The sequence below is a fragment of the Eublepharis macularius genome, chromosome 5 (genome assembly GCF_028583425.1).
Source record: "Eublepharis macularius isolate TG4126 chromosome 5, MPM_Emac_v1.0, whole genome shotgun sequence".
NCBI classification, from domain to species: domain Eukaryota; kingdom Metazoa; phylum Chordata; class Lepidosauria; order Squamata; family Eublepharidae; genus Eublepharis; species Eublepharis macularius.
The window spans coordinates 21,404,242-21,427,405 of record NC_072794.1 but is presented as its reverse complement, the minus strand read 5'-3'; the positions used below and the strand labels follow the sequence as shown (position 1 = coordinate 21,427,405).

General features: G+C 44.6%; 1 protein-coding gene across 1 annotated transcript; it reads right to left on the bottom strand.

Moving 5' to 3' along the window:
• Positions 1 to 1,728: 1,728 nt before the first annotated feature.
• On the bottom strand, positions 1,729 to 20,311 carry LOC129330974 (5'-AMP-activated protein kinase subunit beta-2). Its single transcript, XM_054981271.1, has 8 exons — positions 20,253 to 20,311; positions 16,132 to 16,320; positions 15,070 to 15,233; positions 12,569 to 12,662; positions 9,392 to 9,512; positions 9,161 to 9,294; positions 8,806 to 8,874; positions 1,729 to 6,741 (listed from the first exon to the last, which is right to left on the bottom strand). The coding sequence occupies exons 2-8, from the start codon at positions 16,291 to 16,293 to the stop codon at positions 6,664 to 6,666; spliced, it is 822 nt and encodes a 273-aa protein (XP_054837246.1). The 5' UTR covers positions 16,294 to 16,320; positions 20,253 to 20,311; the 3' UTR covers positions 1,729 to 6,663.
• Between the last annotated feature and the right edge of the window lie 2,853 nt (positions 20,312 to 23,164).

Sequence of the window (23,164 nt, the reverse complement as noted above, 5' to 3'; positions counted from 1 at the left end):
AGAGTCCTTAAGCCTTCCCCCAAACCATTTTCCAGGTCAGAAAAGGCTATTTGTCCTTCGGGGGAAATCTATATAGGTCATCACAGTACACATGAAGCTTCCCAATGGGGCAAACAACACGTGCACTCTCTCCCCACATACCACAGTCCTGATTGGAATCAGTCCCCCATGCACTTGGGAACTGAGTTCCTATTGGGGATCTCAGAACATGTGTCTGCCTGAAAAGTCCTCACAGCAGACACAAGGATTGTGCAACGTGCAGCTTTGTCTTCACGCAGATGGCACAGACAGGTTTATGGAACTGCTGGTGGGCTGTGTTTGGAATGGTGGGTTTCAAGTTATGCAGAGAGAGCGTCCTCTGCCAAAGTATTCTGCTTATGCCTGCCAGGTAGGCTAACAGCCACCATCGTTTGACTGCTTTTCCTAGTTGCCGGATGGCTAGCACCCCCAAAATAGCAATTCTGAAACACAGCACCCCAACAGAACCAAGTTTCTCTTTGCTGGTTCTCAAAGATGCACTGCAGGGTATTCCTCTTCAGCCACACTGTCTTTTCCTCCCCACCACCGGTATAAGGGAGTACTGACTGGGCCGTCCTTTCCAACAGACCCGTGCATCTGGCCTGCTGTATTACCTCCTGCTCATACGCAACACACACAAGAGCCAACTACAGGCCAATGTTGTTAAATAAATTGGCAATAAACTGGGCCGGGGTGGCTGCCAGGTTAGGCCAGGTTCACTAGATGTCCCTGTATGTCCTAGCAGTCCACTCAGGAAACTTTCAGTTTTTCCTCCGCTTTTAACTGAGTCTTTGGCCACTGGGGGAAGAAGAAGCATCTAAGGTGGAGGAAGGCTCTTTAGACTAGAGGAATGCTTCAAACTTTGCTGAGCAGAGTGGCAGGATACAGGCCAATATTCTTCAGCATGCTAGGAATGGGCCATCAAGTCACAACCAACTTACAGCAACCCCAACAAGGGGCTTTCAAGGCAAGTGAGAAGCAGAGGTAGTTTGCCATTGCCTTCCTCTGCAGAGTCTTCCTTGGTGGTCTCCCATCTAAGTACTGTCTCTGCGTAACCTTTCAAAATCATGCTGCCTTCCCTCCCAATATTCTTCAAAGCACCAGCCTTTTCTTTTCAGAATTGTCTCTGTCAGAAAAGTTCAAAACGCTAATCAAAGTCAACACTGCAATCCTCAAAATTCTATTAAATAAGCAGGGTGTCCAGATACCAGGAATCACTTTCAGGTTGGGCCTGGAGATCTCCCAGAATTGCAACTGATCTACAGATGACAGAGACCAGTTCTCCTGGAGAAAATGGCTGCTTCGGAGAGTGGACTCTATGGCATTATATCCCATGGAGATCCCTCCCTCTCCAAACCCTGCCCAGGCTCCACTCCAAATCTCCAGGAATTTCCCAACCCAGAGCTGGCAAGTCTACTTTCAGGTGATCCAAAAAGGTGATTTTAAAGCACACAATGTTCAGGGCACTGGGCCTGAAAGTGAGATAAAGGTTTAGGATTGAACATGGCAAGGATTCTCTACGCTTTCATCACCACTGCAAGCAAAGAGGCATGCACACTGTTGATGGTGGTTTCATATAGGGAACTTTTTGTACACTTTCTTCTGTCACTGCGGATATTTCTTACAATAGTGAAAGACTGGGCCCAACCCTGAGTGGGCCAGAGGGGGGCAAACAATCAGCCAAGGGACAAAAAAAGAACACTGGAAAGCAAAAGGGCAACAACAGTTTTAATAATGCAAGTCACATGACTAACAGCCATGATAATTTAATATGGAACTGACACATTCAGGAGGCAGTGGGCCTTTGATTAGCAGATGCTAAGAACAACCAATAGGAGTAGGCCACTGCCACCCTCCCACCCAATCAAAAGCTTCCCAGGTTGCTTCCACATGGGGCTATTGCTTCATTCGCCCCCCTCTTCATTTTTTTATTTTGATTTCCACACAATATTGTCATGTTACTGCCAACTTTCGGGGGGGGGGGGTTGGTTCCCCAAACCTACTTCAATGAAAAACTGTACCAAAAACATGTTTGGGGAAAGCATAAATGCACTCAAAGCACTCAACTCCCTCCCATTTGCCCTTCCCCCTCCTACTAAAAGAAGGTTCATGCTCAGTTTTTAAAAAGTTATTGGTAGCACTATAGTGATATACTTACCATCAATCTTTTTTAAAAGGCAAAAAGCCCACTATGGGCAAGGGGGAGGGAATGGTGTGTGAGTGGGGAAAGAAGCCAGTGTGGTATAATGGTCAGAGTGGCAGGCTCTGGGAGACTCAAGTTCGAATGTCGACTCTGCCATGGAAGATTCATAGGTGACCTTTGGCCAGTCACATTCTCTTAGGCTAACCTGCCTCGCAGAGCTGTCGGAAGGATTAAATGGAGGATGGAAGAATGGTGTAAGTTGCTTGAGCTCCCCACTGGAAAGAAAGGCGGGGTTATAAATGGAGTAAATAAAATTGCCCCATGAGGTACTCCATTGCCCCCTGAACAAATTTGCTGTTGAAGCGGCAATGAGAGCAAAACGGGGAATCACTGCTGTGTTGAAGCAGTCTCAGAAGTAGCCAGATCCTGATTCTGCAAGGTGATTCCAGTTTCTGGGAGTCCCTATTCCTATTTAAGCATTGCTGCTATTTCCCCCTCTGTTCTGGACGTCTACAGACCTTGACAGAGGGATGAAAACATTCCTTACACTAGTTGGGTGTCTTTCACATGCACATGGTACAACTTCATGTTGCAGAGGTCAGTGTGTGAACTTCACAACCAATCCTGCAATACAGCAGCTCCCATATTCCTGGGCGAAGGTGCAAAAAAGAACCTCAGTGACCGAAACAGAAATACAAAGATATCTAGGGTCAGTCCGCGTAACCCAAATCCCATTCAAATGAAAAGGACTAAAAATAAAATGTAGTTTACTACTGAAGCATCATATGTGGTACATGAACTGTATCATAAGCAAATGGACTCCAAAAGGACCAAATGTCAGTGCTCTCTATTCAACAATTCAATACGTAAAGTATCATATATGTGCTCAATGGCTCTTTGGTGAAGTTGGAAGCATTTTCACAAAAACCTTCAAGCACACCATCCACAGAATGTATAACCATCTGTCCATATACAGAAACCCTTCTCCTGCAAACGCGAGGCTCCTTGTCAGCAGAAATCTCCATCAAATATTATTCCTGATCCTTCCACACCCAACCTTTAAAAAATAAACTACTAACCCACAACTCCGGCATTAGTTGGAAAAACTTATGGGAAAGGGGGGGGGGAATGTTTCGTAATTCTTAAATCTCCAAGTTTGTATCAAGTTTAACCAATATGAACATTTGATTTCCCCCACAGAAGATAAACACTAGTTTTAAGAAATGTGTTTCTTAAATATTCAACCAAATACCTGCTTTCCAATTTTTAAAACTTCACACACTTGCACAACTAACAAAAAAGTAACTTCCAAGGAGAAACTACTGAGAACGCAAATGCTTTTTCACCACTCTCATCCCAAGTTCCAAACAAACCAGGCAATATAACAGGAAGTGAATCCTTATAAAGCAAAAAGACATACTCTGAAGCCCCTCCCTAGCCAGCACCCATAATCTGCCCCCTCTTCTCAAATAAAAGGTGAGAGAAACAGAATCAGAATTCTACATGCAGCTTTTCAGCAACTTGCACAGAGAGACAAAGGGAATTATTATAATATCTCGTGAATAGAAATAGAAGGGAACAACAAAAAAGAACAAGAAATCTGTTTCATAAGATCCAGAAAACCAAAGGAAAATTCAAACCATGGCTAGGGATGTTGAGATATCAACATAGAAATACAGTAACCAGTTAGGACAAAGTAAAGAAAAGGTGGAAATAATACACTGAAGAACTATACAGAAGAGATTATGTATGTAATTATAGCTGTATTCTTGTATTTTTTTTGCTTTTTGATGGTTTTGGATTGTGAGTGCCTATCCGATCTGATCCAAGCCACACAGTCGAGTCTGACCCTCGGCTACTGAGTGCCTATGGCCATATACAATACATTCATTCAGTAGATTCGGTATACAGAAGAGATGAAAGGATGACAGATTTCTTCACAGAAGAATCTTTTGATGAAGAACCTGAAATTTTAGAAAGTGAAGTAAAAACGGCACTCAAAGCAACTGGGAGAAACAAATCACCAGAAGTAGATGGGTTATCAATAGAGCTATTTCAAGCTACAGAACTGAGTCCACTAAAAACTTAACAAGAATATATCAACAAATATGGAAAACAAATGAATGAATGGAAACATTCAATCTGCATCCCATTTTTTAAAAAAGATGTCAAAGATCGCAGCAACTACCAGACCATTGCATTAATTTCCCAAGCAAATTTTAATTAAAATATCTATTTTAACTGACAAGAGAAGTGTCAACCACTCACATATACTGCGTGTGACTGGGAATCAGCTTTCCAAGGCAAAGCAACTTCCTGGCAGTACATTTTTTACACTAAAATTTTCAAGCTGCTAGACACGTTCACAATGTTGTAGTTTCTTATGGTGGTTTACCTTAAGCAGAGCTTTGATATGTCAGTGTTGTTTCATTAGCACGCAATTTCCTTGCCTAGAACTTCTCCCTTCTCTAGATATATTTTTTCTTAAATTAAGCCTTGAGATTTCCCAAAGAATCAATGACTGTACATATAGATGTAACCTACTGCTGTAAATTCATTATTTGGACCATGTAGCTCTTCGAATTGTATGCCTCTGTTATAAGCATCAAAAACATAAAAACCAATTAAAAGATATAGTATACAAGGTAATCAGACCAGTTACCAATGTGGCAAATAAATGCCATCAGAAAGCAAGGATGATTCAGCACAAACAATAAAAGCAGGTAAATCACAGGATTAATTAAGCCCATGAGGAAATTGATAAATGTGTCAGATGCCTTATCAAAAAACAAAGGTAAACCAGCAAACTTTTTAATAGGGTCTTAGAAACAGTGCCCCTGTACACCAATCTAGGGAAGGATGGAGGCTGCACTCTCCCATTCCAGGCAGGTGACAGAGAAGGGACTGGTGGAGCTCTGTGCCAGAGCCACGGCTGCCAAGTTCACCCTTGGTTCTTGACTGCTGATTGTTATTTTGGATTAAATCTAAAGTTATGGTTGCTTCTTTGGTATTTGTGGCTTTGGATTATGTGGATTAAGATTTTTTTTGGTTACTGAAAAAATCCAGATTGCTTTCTTATCACTGAAAGGAGATTGAGAAATTCTTGTTGCAAAGTTTTTTAGATTTTTAAAATTTGCAAACATCTGTGAATGGATTTTATGGTTTTTCTGTGTGTTTATCGTTCCTGCTGAGTTGTCCTTGTTTTTCATTAACATTTTTTGCCATGTGGGTTGTTAACTGATCTGGATCCCTCCCCTCTCTCTCAGTGCTGTGCCTTTAACTTACAAGAATGGCTTTATTCTTTATCAGGAGGACTCTCTGTTTTGTTTGGAATTTGGGATTAGGGTAAAGAGGAACTCCTAAAGCCTTGATGTGCCTCCTGAGGAGAAGCTGTATATTTTGTTTTTTAAAAACTCAAAACCAGGTATTTCACTGAATGCGAAGAATTCCGATTCTTTAAATATGGTATTTATCTTTACTGTGCCCATAATTCTTAAACTTACTGACAGGAATATCTGGATGCCAGAATTTTTTTAAAAGGTGTTTTTCCCCTTCTCGCTTTATTTAGCTACACTAAATAACCTGGATGTTTTTAAAGATGTTTGTGATTCAGTGTGGCAGGGGATGGAGCACTTATTTATTTACGTCACGTACTGCCAACCAAGGAGTGCTGAGTTTGAAGGAGAGTCTATCTTCCTAAACAGACACACAAGTTTGTTACATACTATACAGGCAATGGATGGTGCTCTTGAATATTTTCGTCGAAAGGGATCAGACTTTACTGGAAATCCACTGAACACACTGTGTGTTGAATTGCTGAATATTAAAACCTTGCCTTTTGCACTGATTTGCTTACAATGTATGGATCCAGTATACCATACATTTATTTCAATAGTAAACTGCGTCATGCTTCAGTCCTTTGTACATGAAGGTTTTTTGGCTAGGGACTAAAATCCACCCCTAAGCCCAAGAGTGATGGTTTTATAATCATCTGTAAAACGGCACTGTTTAAATTAATAACAATTAACAATCAAACAATAGTGTGGAACAGGAAGCTGGTGTTTACCAAAGGTCAGATGAAATAAGGAAATGCCCTTCTCCGCTTTGACTCTGCCATTCCCATAAAGATCTCTAGTGTGGGAGGACAGTAAGAGGCCATCCAGGACAGACCACCAAGGAAGAGAAATGAAAGGCCTTCCCTTCTCCTTCATGTTCCTCGCAAGGAAGCCAAGTTTTTAGAGTCCATCGGATAATGTGTCCAACACCTTGACATTACCAGTTTTATGCTGCTAAGAGGCACAAGTTGTACGGGAGAAAGGGAAGGGAAGTGCTTCAATCACACGTGAGCAAGACAAAGTTGGCATCTTACGGAGCTTTTGGCTCTACTAAGCATCCAACTGCCAGTCTTAACGCTTGTGTGTATCCCAGTGTGTGCACACAAAACAGCAGTCTCTGAATATCTTCCCCATCCTCCATCCAAAAGATGAAGAGGCACCAATGACTTAAATGGGTTTGTAAAGGAGGGTGGTAACGTACTTCTTCTTGTAGCGATGGGTGGCACTGAGCACCATGACGCCATCCTATGGGGAAGAGACAGAGAAGAATTAACACGTTCACAACATAGGAACGTGCTGGTAGAAGGCAGATAGCAGAGGAAAACAGTTTTGTATGAAGGTAAGGAAGAGGAAGATAATCTTGTGTGAAAGATCCTGAAAGGCGATTCATGAAAAAGGCCCAAGCTTTCTCCCAGCCCAAGAGACACCAGAAACATGGAGTTTATCCTGCTATAATGAGAGCTTAGTAAGATCCCTCCAGATTCCATAAAAATGATTAAGGAAGATTGTTAAGGAAGTGAACAGGTTTTATTTACTTATAGGAGTTGGGTGTAGAGTAGGGATCCCAGGTGCCTCCTGGTAGCCGGCAATCTCCCAGCGGTTTGCCAAACTGCCTGCCGGTTGCTGGCAACTGGTGGGAGGCTTCAAGCCGTCCGGCAATCACCCACCAATGACAGGCACCCCAGGAACAAGCGCGGCATGCATGCTTCTGGCAGATGCAATGTCGTCACTTCCAGAAGTGACGTCATCGCACTGGTCATGGGAATGCTCCTGTGCTTCATGTGGGAACACTGCTGTGGCTGAGTCCCACCCACCCCTCCCTGGCCGGTAGGGTATAGGGACTTGGCAATGATAGTGTAGAGTGCCTGACTGTAAGACACCCAGCAGCCATCTTAATCACCACAACACAGCTTCTTCTTCCCAGATTCCACCAGGAGGCAGATGGCCTCTCCTCTCAATATTAACTCTGTCTCAACTGTATCATTCTTTATAACTCTTTACCACAAGGACAATTCTCCTCACGTTAACCCACCACTGGAAGAGTAGCTACATTCTTCTTGGTCCACCTTCTTCCGTTCTTTGACAAGTCTGAGATCCTGCTTCCTCAGTCACTCACTGGGGCGTTGCTTTTTAAACAGGAAGACTTCCACACACAAATTCACTACAGTAATCCCTCTCCCCAGCGCACGTGCCCGCATGCGCGTGCACACACACACTAGCATAATAGTAACATTTGATTTATATACAGCCCTTCAGGACAATGTTAATGTCCACTCAGAGTGGTTTACAAAGCGTGTTATTATTAGCCTCACAACAATCACCCTGTGAGGTGGGTGGGGCTGAGAGAGCTCCAAAAAGCTGTGACTGACCCAAGGTCAGTCAAGGTCGCTGGCTTCAAGCGAAGGAGTGGGGAATCTCTCTCTCTCTCTCTCTCTCTCTCTCTCTCTCTCTCTCTCTCTCTCTCACACACACACACACACACACACACACACACACACACACACACACACACACACACCTCTATTCCTCAGCACATAGTTCAAAGGGACATTTCAACTTGCACTCCAGAGACAGAAGCCTGGGCACTAAACTCTGGCTTTTCCATTATCACCCCCTAATTTATCTCCCACTCCCCTACTCTTACTTCAAATCATTTCCAAGCTATTTACTTACTTCATTTGTACCCCAACTTCTCCCCCAATGGGGACTCCAAGTGGCTTACATCAATCGCCTCTCCTCCATTTCATCTTCACAAACATTCTATGAGGTAGGTTAGGCTTAGAGGGTGTAACTGGCCCAAGGTCGCCCAGCAAACTTCCATGGCAGAGCGGAGATTTGAACCTGGGTCTCCCAAGTCCTAGTAAGACACTCTAACCACTAAACTACAAGCTAAGGCACTATCAGAACTCTATTCTGCTATTCAAGTGGAAAGGTCGCTCCTCTCCCCCTTAAAAGAGAATGGAAGAAAATGGGGCTGCCGTTACCCGGCCATGGCAAAAAGATGTAGACTCACAAGCTCGATGGATCGGGTCTATGAAATGAGCCTGATCCTCTGGGGTCTATTCAGAGTGCTTTTTCAACGTCTCTCTGGGAGGAGGTTGTTTATGCTCCTTGCTATCCTACCTGGAGTTCTGAAATGCTACCCCCAGTCCAGTTTCAGACTTCATTCTCTTCATTTTTAGCAGACAGTGCCAAACAGAACTAGCAAAATGGGGCAGAGAAGCAGTGATATCTAGGGAATTGGGTCCACGTAGATACAGGATGAGGTTAACTCCCTCCCACGAGCTACGCCAGGCTGCCTGGCCTTACCTTAATGGAGAGTGCATAGAGATGGTTCAGCATGACGTGATTTGGCTCAGGCAAAAGGGCTGGATCACACTGAAACATAAGGAAAAGCTGGTCAAAGGAGCTGAAATGGAAATACACAGAGCCCGTTCTGGTTCTCCCTGGCTGCCTGCCTATGCCTTAATTCTGGGTCGCAAGTGGATAATTATCTTGGACAATGCCTCACTGGGCAGCTGTATTAACTGCGTAGGACTCATGAGCTGTAGCGGAACCACATCTTTTGGAGAGAAGCTACATCTCCCGTCACGGACGTTTCTAGGGTTTATCCACCCATCATAAGCTCTTGTCGTAAGGTGGGCGCAATGGGAACAGCACTTACCGAAATGTTGGTATCCTTATTGAGAATGACTTGAAGCAAGTGGGGAGGGAGAATGGGTGGGGATTTGAAACGCTCTTCAGGCCGATAGACGTACATTTCTTGACTATAAATCCCCGGAGGGGAACCAGAAAGATCTATTTAAAAAAAAAATCAAGAAGATAGCATGAGAAAGAAAATCAGGGTAAAAGACCAGCATCTGGGACATTCCGACCACGGTCACAAAGGAATCACCTCGACAGGAAGTCTCTGAACTTTCTAGAGAGTCCACTTTTAAAGCGTCGAACACCTCAAAGTCCGACTTCTTGACATGAATCAAGTTGTTAATGGTTCCCATCTGACTGGTGATCACCGGCTGAAAGACAAGACAGATAGAAGGCTACCTACCTAATCCAGAAGCTCAGTCCCCCTCCTCTGCTTCAGAACTCACCCCAACACACACACACATTGGTGATGCCAAAACAGTCATATTCTTTAAAGGTCTGAATGTATATGTAGTAGTATATGAAAGCAGTAAAGTGGCCTCCCTCCTCTGACAACGTTGCATAAGTGGAAATGTGTCCAGCAAAACACTTCAAAATGGCATCATGAGGTCTTTTTCACACCCAGCTTCGACCCCCTTGAACAATGAGGATTCCTGATCTGCTGTGATGCAGACTAGATCAAGAATCTCATCCAGTTCCTCTTGGATGCCAAAATAAAACCTGATTTTTGGTAAGAGGTCTCAGAAGCTTCACTTATCAAAACTGTAACGAATAGTTTCGAATGGCTCTCTGCGAGAGATGTGGACAGAAGGAGTTGAGAAGGCCAAATTAGATCCTTGCCCACTCTTGTCTGATTAAATCTTGCTGCCAAAAACATTGAATCTTTAAGCCAGGATAATGAACCCTCTAACAGAAGGAAATTCCCCAAAGATTTTAAAGGAGGCAATGGAAACATCTCAGTTTTAAAAGCTTTCTGTAGCAAAAGGGAGTTGGCTAATTAAAGACCCGTATCAAATCTTTTTTTAAAAAGAACTTCAGCTTGATTTTGAGACAGGGATAGTTTGAGGAGAAAAATCTTTCTTTTTGATCCTGCTTGATTTATCACAAGGTTTTGACACAGCAGACCGTAACTGAAGAAGAGGGGGAGGCTACTGGAGATGTTCTTTGGTGTTCTGGCCTAACAGAATTCATCCCGTTGAAGAAACCAAATTCATCTTTCTGAGACCTCCATTATGGGGTTCCCCAAAATTCTGTTCTCTCACCTGTGGTCATCAACATTTTGCCAGGTCACTGAATGAAATTATAAACTATCTATTTATACAGATAGTTATACTCTACTTTTCACCCCAACAGGGATCCAAAACGGCTTAAAACACTGTTATCCCTTCCTCCATTTTATCCTCAGAACATCAACCCTGTGAGGTCAGTTAGGCTGAGTGTGACTGGCTAAAGGTCACCCAGTGAGGTTCCGTGACAGAGTGGGGATTTGAACCTGGGTCTCCCAAATGCTAATCCAACACTCTAACCACTACACCATCAATGCGCAAAGTATATTTATGTTGGTTGTTGTGGATTTTCCGGGCTGTATCGCCGTGGTCTTGGCACTGTAGTTCCTGACGTTTCGCCAGCAGCTGTGACTGGCATCTTCAGAGGTGTAGCACCGAAAGACAGAGATCTCTCAGTGTCAAACTTCAACAATATATATTTATGTTGGTTTATTTATCCTTGGCTCATTAACTAAAGTACACAGAGTCCTCCTGAACCACCCTCACTTTTAGAAAAGCAGATAAGCGCTATTAGGAACAACGTCTTTCAGTTACCTCTCATTTCAAAAACTATTCTTGCCTGACCTGTCCTGGAAGCTCTGTGCTTCCGTAATTTCTAAGACTGTTTATTGCCACATGCTCTGCTTGTGATTATCTTGAAGAAAATGCAGAAGTTACAGCCGGTACCTCATGTGCATAGGTTTGACAGCAATTGCCTCACAGTCTTTTTCCCTCACTTTCCCCTTCCTGGCCAAGCTGGGCTCTGGTGATACACTGCAGGTTGGTGGGAAAACGAGGTGGGGGAAGCCCTTTAAAGAACTAAAAGTGAAGGGATGGCATACAGTAGAAAGCTGCCTTGTACCATTTTCTAAAAAGCTCCGTCTTCCTCTCTGTAGTGATGACAGAGGGAGCATCCACAGGAATGCTCCACCGCATCCACTACAAAATAATCCTCCCTTAACTGGAATGAGACGAATGACTGAGAACTGAGAAGAACCCACAACTCATGTGTGATTGTGTTACGGCTGACACAGGGTGGAGACCCCAGGCCCAACTGGGATACTCCATAATGCTCAAAGAGGCCCTGCAAAGGGCCAAAATACACAATACATTTTTAACTGTTGGTGTCTGAGTTTCCTGGACCCAATTCGCTTTTACCTCAGCTGCAGGGAACGTTGCTTTTAAAGCCAATTTGGATCAAAACAGCTGCATGAGGGCAGGAGGGGACTTCTGCTTTGCCCCACTTTTTTCCTAAGCCAAAATAAGTTATTATTAGAACTGCACATGGAGAACGTGCAGCTCCAAAGTTATGCAAATAAACTCCACACCGGGAACCATTTCAGCTCTGGAAAAAGGTGTGGGGCAAAGGCAGGAGCCCCCTCCTGCCCCCACGCAGCTGCCCTGAGCTAAATCTGCTCCTTCAGGCTTTAAGAGCAACATTCCCTGAAAGCTGCTCTGTGACTGAGGTGAAAGTGAGTTGGGTCCAGGTAACTCATTAAAAATATATTGTGTACTTTAACCTCTGAGCTACTACCTTAGGCCACGTCTGGGAGATTAGATCACTAAGAAAACCAATCTTATATGGAGTTGAAGGAAGTTCTGACAATGTAGGAAGTGAGAGAGAGGAACAAAAGTATTTTATACATTTTGATTATATCTTCTATGTAGTTCAAATTTATTACTATATATTATACATACTATTTGCATATGTAAATATATTATACATACTCTCTTTGTACTTTGCATAAGGTTCTATGCACTTTCAATTCCTATCTCTATTTCTTTTCGAAATAAAATTTATTTTAAAAAAATGTGGGCTTTGCTCAAATAGCACTATATCGGTTATAATTATTACTGTCTTTGGATGTCTTATCTGAGTACACCTCTGGCAATTCCCTTATCAAGCTGAGTGAGGGGGTTATGCTAAAAATACAGCTTTGACTTCAAGGTCTCCTCTGTCCCTTGGTGGCTCTTGCCAGTTACCAAAAGCACTCTGACCCATGTGCCAGCCTGCATGCTAAAATTCTGGATCACAGGACTGGCAGCAACACCAACCAAACATCCTCATGTACTATCCCAACCATTGCCTGAAAGTATAGTGAAAGGTCTCTCAGCAACATGAGGCAAACGCAAACGCACACACACAGACAAAAAGGTATTACCTCATTGGGGTCATGTACCCACTGCCCATCCACAAAGAACTTGTATTGGTGCTCTCCTTCTGGCAGGTCCAGAATAGCAACAAAGTCATTGTGGCTGAAAGGAGAGGAAATATTCATTGATACCTATGGAGAGATGGTGCCCGATGCACAAGCCTAGCCACACAGGCCCAAGCAACCAGTGCGCCACATAGCAAATAAATATAAGCAAGCGAAGAGGGTATCTTTGTAGCCTAACTAGGACAGAATCTAAAAAGGGGAGACCAAGCAAATGGAAAGAATGAAGACCAACTTTAACAGCTGGGGGCTAGAAAAGGAGTCTGCAACGTGGTTTACAAGCAGAAAGAGTTGTGTGGGTCATGGAAATGTGCGTAGAGAGTTTATGATTTTATTATTATTTATTTATACCTTGCTTTACTTCCCAGTGAGGGTCCAAAGCTGCTTACAATATCATTGTCTCCTCCTCGGTTTCATCCTCACAGCAACAACCCTGTAAGGTAGGGTAGGCTCAGAGTGACTGGCCCAAGCAAGCTTCCACGTTGCATTTGAACCTGGCTTTCCCAGATCCTAGTCTGACGCTAATCACTACATCACCCTAGCCGATACTAAGAAAGCGATTGCCACAGAGAAAGCATCCCAAGATCCATCTTGGAAAATAGGCAAGCCGATTAAAGAACTGATCAAAATTTAATCAAGCTATAAGGTACAGGTAAAGGTAGTCCCCTGTGCAAGCACCGAGTCATTACTGACCCATGGGGGGACATCACATCACGATGTTTTCTTGGCAGACTTTTTACAGGGTGGTTTGCCATTGCCTTCCCTAGTCAGCTACACTTTACCCCCAGGAAACTGGGTACTCATTTTACCGACCTCGGAAGGATGGAAGGCTGAGTCAACCTTGAGCCAGTTACTTGAACCCAGCTTCCGCCAGGATCGAACTCAGGTCGTGAGCAGAGCTTGGGCTGCAGTACTGCAGCTTACCACTCTGCGCCATGGGGCTGTGTGAAAATTCTCAGAAAGTTCCCAAGGAAGGAAATACAGCTGTGCAAAGCATCACGTGCCTGGAGCAATGAGCAACCACTTTGGCAGCCACACGCTACAGTGCAGCTGCACCTGCCTCCTAATGTTCTTGCACGACTAGCCTAGATACCTGTCCTGCTGTAGCTGGAGGCAATGAGATGGTGGGAAGGGAGAAGGAACAGATGGATGTGTAGGATAATCATTCTCTCTATTTATTTATTTATTATTTTCTATTTTTATTCCGCTCTCCCTGCACAAGCAGGCCCAGGGCGGATTACATCAAATAAAAACATTTATAATAATTTTACATCTTAAAAACAGTTAACATCAACAAGCAGCACAAAAATACAAACATACAATACGTAGTTAAAATATACAGCAGCAATCAGCTAAACTGAGGGAGTCAATCTGCAACTTTAACATTGGATGGTGGACAGCTTTAATAGGGAGGGATCTGGTCATCCCTTCTCCTCCTCTATCCAGGCCGGTGGAGGCCTAGCCTAGCCTCAACCATATGTCTGGCGGAACATCTCTGTCATACAGGCCCAGCAGAAGGATAGTAAATCCTGCCAGGCCCTGGTCTCACTAGACAGAGAGTTCCACCAGACTGGGGCAAGGATCAAGAAAGCCCTGGCTCTGGTCGAGGCCAGGCAGGCCTCCCTGGGGTCAGGGACCACCAATAGTTGTTTATCTCCTGCTTGAAGCGTCCTCTGGGGCACATATGGGGAGAGGTGGGCCCACAGATACGCTGGTCCCAGTCCACATAGGGCTTTGTAGGTTAATACCAAAACCTTGAATTGGATTCGGAACTCCACTGGCAGTCAATGCAGCTGGCACAATACCGGTGTTATGTGTGTACCACTTGACGCTCCGGTGATGACACGCGCCGCTGCATTTTGAGCCAGCTGCAATCTCCGCATCAGACTCAGGGGAAGCCCCGCGTAGAGCATGATGTTTGCAAATACCGGGGTAGAGCTAGCCTACAGGATCTGATGGCCAGGAGAGCTGCTCTACCCAAGAAGCCAAACCGAAGCAAGAGGGTTGGCCATTTGGAAAGCAAGCAGGCACTGCCAAGTTGCTTTAAGCAGCAATCCAAAAAGCAGTCACTGAGGACACAACTACACTGTACACTTTTCCTGCGTATGTCCCCTGGTCTGGTAGACAGATGTGGTCACAGCGTTCCAGGACTGTAATTTGGTTCCCAAGCATGTAGGGACGCAATCTGAATTGGGACTGCAGCTCACAGGGATGGGGAGGGTGTTCCACTTACACAGTAGAGAAATTTACAGGCATATTAGTACTGAGTTACCCCAACAGGGCAAATAGTAGCTCCCTAGGGCCATCAAGGAGGACAGTCATGATGCTTAAGCCCCCTCTCCCGTTTAACCCCACGGTTAGGTAGGTACTTGACCTACCCAGGACAGAAAAAGTGATCCCTCCTCTCCGACAGATCCCCACATAGTTTCCTCATCACCCCTTTTCACCTTTTAATGAGGGGGATCTTGGTGCTCCAATTGTTGAAAGATCCCGATATGAAGACTTCCTTCCCTCCTTCGGTCCATCGGATGACTGTGGGCCGAGCCTGCTGTGCTGGCTTGGTAGAGTCATCCAGATCGGGCTGCCACATTAATTCCTTCTCACAAGGAAGCTGCAGCAGGAAGATAAAGTTGGTATCTTCTCCAGTCCTCCACAAGACAGAGACAGGCCAGAGAAATATGTTCTCACTGCTGGCATCAGAATATCAGGTGCAGAAGCACTGAGACACTCGATACTTTCTGAGCCTTGTTCAAGGGGGCAAAACCCTTTCTAGTTCCACAAGGGACAGTTAATCCCTCCTTGGGCTTCACAGCTATGAGAGAATCTTTGCTCAAATACTTGCGTTCTTGTCTCACTCAACCTATTTCTGGAGCCAAGGCAAACTAAAAGAAAAACAACCCTTTTTTCTGTAAGTGGTCCCACTCTTAGAAAGACACAACAGGACACAAAGGGAGCTACATTAGATGGGACCATTATATGGGATTTTCCAACACCTGGAGATTCAAGAAAGGCGTACTCAATGTGAGGTCCAGTTATGTACAAATCAGAAGTCTATGAAAGTGCAGTGACAGCAACGCATGTCAGAAGAGTAGCACAGCCCTAACTATCTAAGTGCTTAGGACAGGAGTCTCCAACTTGATGCCCATGGGCAACATGGCACCTGCCAATACCTTTCCTGGAACCCACCTAGTGTTTTTAGCAAGGCCAGGGAGGATTTTGCCCAGTGAGATTTCTGATTGGCCACAGGAGATCCAATCGGCTGTGCACATTAAAAAAAAACATGGCTTCAGAAGCAACTGCCACTTCAGTACAAAGTAAGTTGCGGCAGCCATTTTGTAGATGGCTCTGCTTCCTGCAGCAGCCATTTTGTGTCTGCGCCCACCACTGTGTGTCAGAATTCCAAAGGAGCCTCAAAAAAATTGGCTTGGGAAGACAACTATCAACTAGCAGAATCTGAATCAAATAGAAGGATCAGTCTTGAGGGAAAGTTGGGTCATGCCAACCTGTACCTTGGAGTCATGGGTGCTGAAGACATTTGGATCATCAGTGCTGCCCACCATGATCTTGTGTGGATGGTCCTTGGTGTGGTGGGAGCCGCTGGCACCATCAGACCGGTGGGACTTAGAACCATGGCGCTCCCCAGACATCCGCTCGCTTGTGGTGTTCCCCATGGTAGTAGTGCAGCTAATTTCAATTTGCTAAGGAAACAGGGTAAAGTAAGAAAATGAACAAAACCCAAACTAATTTTTAGACAGGTTCCCAGTAGCAAAAACCCAAACCACGAGATTTTCAACAGCCTTCTCAACAATGTTAAAATCTGGAAAATGCTACTTTAGTTGTAACAGATTTAACTAGTACTAGAGATGTCTGTTTGTCTCTTCCCTAGAAACCCTGGGGGGGGGGTGTCACCATATGTCAGCTGTGACTTGATTGCACTTTATATACACACAGAGACGTCAAATTTCTGGAAGTTTTGAAGCCACGAGGGAGAAAAAAATGGGACAGGAAAGTAAAATATATGCAATACTTTCTTTTTTACCAAACCTAAATTTGTCTTACTGATCTAAAGCAAAGAATGCCTAATTTATAACTTAGTATATAAAATGGTATTATTTGGCATATTTATGGAACTTAGAAATATAAATGCCTTATTTTTTTACAATTAATACTGGGAAAATACCCAATAATTGAGAGGCAGCTGCAAACTGCTGTACCCCATGGTAGAAAACTAAATGTCAAAACAGGAAATGCAGATTTTTCAAGAAATGGACAATTTGGCCAGACAGAATATTTCTCTGCCTTCTCAGTCCTGGCGCTAAAACTGTGGAACTCCCTTCTTGGGGACTGTTACCCTTTATCCCAGTCTTCCACCAATCCACGAAGACTGTTTTGTTTTGTTTGGCATTCCCTCACTAATTTTTAGTGGCCTTCCTTCTTATGTAACCTGGGTTTATACGTTTATATGCTTATTGTTTTAAATGTTTTTATATAGATTCATTTATATTTTAAAACTTGTTTGCCACTTTGGGGACTCTAAATTGGACAAAAAGGCAGGATTCAAATGCTTTAAACAACTATGAGGATATACACTTTTGTAACATTTAAAACATTCAATGGTGTGCTTTCATCACACAAACTATAGCATGGTAGTTGATGAGCACTGGTGTGGTCTAGTGGTTAGTGGTTAGTGTCAGACTAGGATCTTGGAGACACGGTTCAAATCCCCACGCTGCCGTGGAAGCTGGCTGGGTGACCTTGGGCCAATCACACAGACTCAGCCTAACCAAACCCGCAAGGTTGTTGTGAGGATACAATGATGGGAGGAAATGCTATATTCCATCCTTTGGACGAAAGGTAGGATCAAAACTTATTAAACAAATGAATATGGACAAAATTTAACACCTATAAACAATGAATATATTTTGGGGGGAAATGCTACACAGTATAAACAGGTATCATTTTCTAATGTTGAGAAGAGTATCTTACATAAAAATCTTCACACTATACATTTTCAGCTTGTTCTGAAAAGCATTTTACTCAACCTCAAAGATAAAATATTTCATAGGGGTTTTTTTTTAGCACTCCTTGAAATTTCCAATTTTTCTGTTGGAAAAAATGGGGGAGGGGGATCCTCAGGACTAACTGCCTTTGGGACTTTTTCTTGATTTTTTAAAAATTCCCCCTCCCCCAGCCTTCATAGCTCTAACTGCTCTTTGTCAGAATGTGGCGAAACGGCATCAGACAGAAAGTTCAAATTGTTTGCTGAAAAGAAATCTGCCAGGAGTGTCTATAACCAAATCACATACTGTCCATTTCTGTCACCAGTTAAGAGCCCAACATGCTCAGGAGGCTGTGCTAGGAAATCCAATACCAAGAAAACTGACAGAGTGAAGGTGGCAGCTGTTCCACAGCCTTCATTTATCTCTCACTCTCACTCGAGCTAAGCCTAGACCTTAATAAGAATCCTGTTTGTGCAATGAAAGTGGAAGGAGAAATCCTTGAGTTGTGTCTCAGGACTTGAGAAACGCACCAGTTGTAAAAGAGGATGGAAGTTACAACCATACATATAAATCAGCCGGCTCCCAGCAATACCATAGATAAGAAAACAGGCAAGAAGCCGGTGGTACTTTTTGCCTGTTTTCTTATCTCTGAGATTGGAGGGGCCCTTTTGTTTTTTCCCCTCCCAGGAATACTAAATCAACTTAAACCCAGATCCAGAGGAAAGGCACACTTATTGCATTATGGCCTGGATGATAAGGGAATGGCAATTTCAGAATAAAAGCAAACCCCAAAAGCAAAACCATTTTGACTGCGACAGATCCTTCTGCCTGCAAACCCCCCCCCCAATTTTATTTACTATGAAGTATTAATTTGATGTAGAACAGTCACTTTAAGGTGGGAGGGGATAGGGAAAGGGGAACCATATATAAAGTCCTCTCTACCGTTTTATCCAAAGGGTTATGTGAATCCCACCACCCCGCTTTGTTAGGGGAGAGATCTGGGAACAGGAGGGTCTACATTGGACCAGAGATCTGTACCTCATCAGTTTCTCTAGTCAAGTCACCCAAACGGCACTTCGGGCAACACAACAAAGAGGGTGTAATTGCCCCATAGGGGCCCAGCTCACTCTCAGACAACAGCTGGAAGGGAAACAGTCACAGTCTCTCCTGGGGCCGCACTGCCGCCAGCCAGATCCAAGCCCTTTCTCAGTCTGACCCCAGCCAGCAGAAGCGCGGACCCAGGAGGAGACAGGTGTCCTTGGTGAGGCCACACAGTATCTTGAACTGGGCCCTGAGTTTCTTTCTCTAGGTGGTTATTCAGTGTCAGGAGAACTTCCTGGCTTTGCTGAAAGGCACCCCTCATCCTTGTTAATGTCCTCCTTGAAAAAGGGTTCAAAAGTTGAACTCTGGCAAGCCCAAGTTCAAATTGAACCAGGGTTGCTTCCTATTCATGGAGAAAGAAGGGTCCCCTGTGAAGAAGTCAGAGCAGGAACGCCTCTGAAGCAAAGCTCTGTTTGCAAGGGTGGCACTCGCCAAATCTGCCTTGGGAGATTTTTTTTACTGCACCCTTTCTTCTCCTGGGGGTATATGTGATTCCCCCCTCCCCAACTGGTGGGGTTAGGTGAACCTGACCATGCTTGATCACTCCAAGCCGTAGACCCTTACGGCATGCTTCTGAGCAATCCAGCTCTTTGCCTGAGCAAAAGGCAAAAGCTGGACTTCCTCCAGAGGAAATCCTAGGGGGTGTGCACAAACCAACATACATGTTTCACTAGATGCCACTTAGAGCATATTGTGCAGAGAGGTGGGGGGTTGTATTTATTAGAGTGACAGCATGCTCTTCTTGGGAGGGGGAGGTGTAGCATAGAAGTTAAATGGTTGGGTTGCAAAGCAGCACTCTGCTAGTTCAAATCCCACTACTGCCCTGAGCTCAGCAGGTGGCCTTGGGTAAGCCGCTCCTCTCAGCCCCAGCTCCATTGTGGGGATAATGATAACACTGACTTTGTTCACTGCTCTGAGTGGGGCACTAACCTGTTTAGAAGAGTGGTACATAGGGGCAGTTACTGTTGTTATTCTGACAGCTGCCTCCCAAATGTGCTTATCTATCAGTAACAGAACAACCAAAACAAGAGACTGCAATCAAATAACCAATACCACTGAAGGTGGAGCAACCCCTCTCTCCCAGGATAGGCAGAGGTCTTTCCTCTAGATAACAAAATGGAGCAAACACTACCAACTCCTTCTTCGAGAAAGGAAGAAGTTGGGACAACAGCCCCAAGCCCTAGAATTTTTGCGAGGGGGGATGCTCCTGAATAAAGTGTAAAAGCTCAATTTCCTTCTACTTTGCTTTACTGTCTCGCGAGGAAGAATACTGCATTTGTTGGACTGACCATTTCCGATGACCACTTTCACCATCTGAAGCAGCAGACAGCAATCCATTAAATAATAATAAGCGGGCAACCACGAAGGCAGCGGTGCTCGCGAGCATGTGCAGAGCGCCCCTCCCCCCAAATAACGGAATGCAGCAGGCACGACCTGCCCCTGCCCAGGACAGAAAGGGGCAGCAAAGGCAAGCTGCCCCCTCGCCCGCCTCCCCTTCCTTTTCCCTCCCGTTGCTCGCCCCCTTTTACCTCCGCAGCTGCTTTCTGTTCGCCCTGCCAGATGGAGAAAAACACAGCGCATGCGTGTCTCGACACTCCTCTCCCCTAACCCACCCCAAAGAGATTCTATTATAAAAAGTTCGGCTTTTCTTCTTTAACTTCCGGTTTCTATGAGACTGCCTGACCCTGGGGGGTGATATTTATTGGGTCTTTGGTGGGACGGGATAAATGCAGAGACGTTGAGTGCCGTGTGTTTAATACCTATCGTGCAAAAAAGCTGAGACAAGAGAAGGGCTTTGCGCCTCCGCCGCCTAACTCGCTGGCTCTTTCCCTTGTCAGATTGTCGCTTTGTATCCGGAGTAAATGGCGGTCCAGCTAGGGAAGCAAAAGCCCTGCAGCCCTTTTGGACGGGGCTGAGTTTAAGAGCGCCTAGAAGGTGCGGATGGGGATTAATTCCGTGATAGGATTTCTACTCCGCTTTGTGGTGGTGGGTGGTGGGTGGTGGGTGGTGGGTGGTGGTGTTTAAAAAGCACTCAGGGTGGCTTGCAATAAATTTAGAGAAAACCCATTAAACCTAGGTAGCCGTATTGGTCTGCAGTTGAACAACAGGATTTGAGTTCTATTATATTAGCATATTATGTTTTCATTATAATTTAGCATTACACTCAGTTTTAATTATTTAATAATTATTATTTAATAATTATTTATTCATTAATAATAATACCTTCACCCCTGCACTTCTCTGGCAGTTATATGCAGTTTATAAATATTTTCACTAATAATTCGCTGTGTGTTTCCATAGGTGATGCTTCTGCCATCCCCAAACCAACCACCCTTTTAAAACTGTTTGAAGTCTGGCGAAGGGAGCTTTGACTCTAGAAAGCTTATACTCTGAAAATCTTGCTGGTCTCTAAAGTGCCACTGGACTGAAATCCTGCAACTGAACCATCACATCAATAAAAACAAATGGTTATGAAACCACAGGGGCTCTCTCCAGTTTATTTACTGCTGTTTAATAGTTCCACATACAAAGGGGACATATATTTATAACAAGTTGCCTTTTTTGGTATACTTTTTGAAGAGTTACTATGGTGTCGTGGTTAAAATGTCAAACTAGGATCCAGGAAACCCAATTTCAAATCCCCATTTCTTGTTGGGTCACAGCCTCATAGGATAAAATGAAGGAGGAGCGAATGCTGTAAGATGCTTTGGAAGGTAGACTCTGTGGCATAGTACCTAGGGTTGCCAGCCTCCGGGTGGTGGCTGGAGAGCTCCCAGAATTACAACTGATCTCTAGGCCACAGAGATCTGTTCCCCTGGAGAAAATGGCTGCTTTGGAGGGTAGACTGTATGGCATTATACCCCTTGGAGGCCCCTCCCCTCCCCAAATTCCACTCTTTCCAGGCTCCACCCCCAAATCACCAGGAATTTCCCAACCTAGAATTGGCAGCCCTACCAACTGGGAGGGCCCTGCCCTGGATACCCAGGTGAGCCTGATCATGTCAGATCTCAGAAGCTAAGCAGGGTCAGCCTTGGTTAGTACTTAAGATGAGAGACCTCCAACAAAGACCAGGGTTGCAGAGGCAGGCAATGGCTAACCACCTCTGTCAGTCTCTTGCCTAGAAATCCACACCAGGGGTCGCCATAAGTCAGCTATGATTTGTGAGCACTCTCCACACCCACCGGGGAGACTGGAAATGGGTAGGAAGAGAGCAAACACCAGTCAGACTGGAACATTTCTTACCGTTCCAATTGTCAGAAATTATTTAACTCTGGATTCAATACAGGTTGGATTTTGATCTTTTATTACTATGCTGAACATCTCTATCTGGGCTGTGGAATGCATCCTAAGAGTCTTCTAAAGATGTGCTAAACTTCATGTGCCAGTGCGAAGCTCTATCGGTCGAAGTACTGCCTCCTTTCTACATCCAGAAGCAGCACTTTGTGCAACTAATACATATCTAACATCCAAGGAATAGGTAAAAGAAATGAAGGCTCAAGACACCCCACAAGGAACCTCAACTCTGCTCATGAAACTTGGGTTTCAAGGGCAAGGCACTCGGCTAGGGTTGCCAGCCTCCAGGTAGTGGCTGGAGATCTCCCAGAATTACAACTGGGCCATTTTCACACTGTCTATAAATCGCGGGAGACTCACGGAAGGCTGCGCTTCCTTGCACGATTTTTAACACCAACCGATTACAAAATGTCGTAAATCACTGTTTGTGGCGTTTTGTAAACAGAAGACGTCAAAAATCGCTTCCGTGAGTCTCACACGATTTATAGACAGTGTGAAAACGGCCCTGGTCTCCAGGCCACAGAGATCAGTTCACGTGGAGAAAATGGCTACTTTGGGGGGTGGACTCTATGGAATTATGCCATGCCAAGGTCCTTTCCCTCCCCAAACCCCACTTTCTCTAGGTTTCTCCAGCTTTCACCCCCCAGATCTCCAGGAATTTCCCAACTTGGAGCTGGCAACCCTACACTTGGCTAATGTGAACTTACCTGGGAGGGAAAGACATTGCTCACTACCTCTTCTGCCATCTCCCCCCACCCCAGCCAAAGCTCAAAACACCATGGCACACCGGGGATCGAGGGACCTTGCGGAGTGGCTCTTCCAGCCAGCAATCAGCAATCAGTACTGAGACTTCATCTGCTATAAGCCTATGCTGCTTCATTCAGCTATAGCCTCATATTGGAACCCATTTAGTACCAAGAGTATACACGTATTGGCTTTATCCCCAGGGTAATTGTTGTGGGTATAATAATAAACCACTCTGAGTGGGTGTTAAGTTGTCCTGAAAGCGGTATATAAATCACGTCATGTTGTTATGATCGGGAACACTGCTTTTTCAAACATTCCTGATCCCAAGGAAGGAAACTATGCGTGTAATTAGCAAACTTGTTCCTCCATCATTAAAAGAGCCATGGTCCAAGATCTGGAC

Excerpts from the sequence above, each read along its gene's own strand:
- LOC129330974 (XM_054981271.1), bottom strand. The coding sequence starts at position 16,293 with ATGGGGAACACCACAAGCGAGCGGATGTCTGGGGAGCGCCATGGTTCT. Across the intron at positions 12,663-15,069 it reads AAGATCCCCCTCATTAAAAG|CCACAATGACTTTGTTGCTA; the intron begins GTGAAAAGGGGT and ends CTCTCCTTTCAG. Across the intron at positions 8,875-9,160 it reads ATAAGGATACCAACATTTCG|TGTGATCCAGCCCTTTTGCC; the intron begins GTAAGTGCTGTT and ends CTTATGTTTCAG.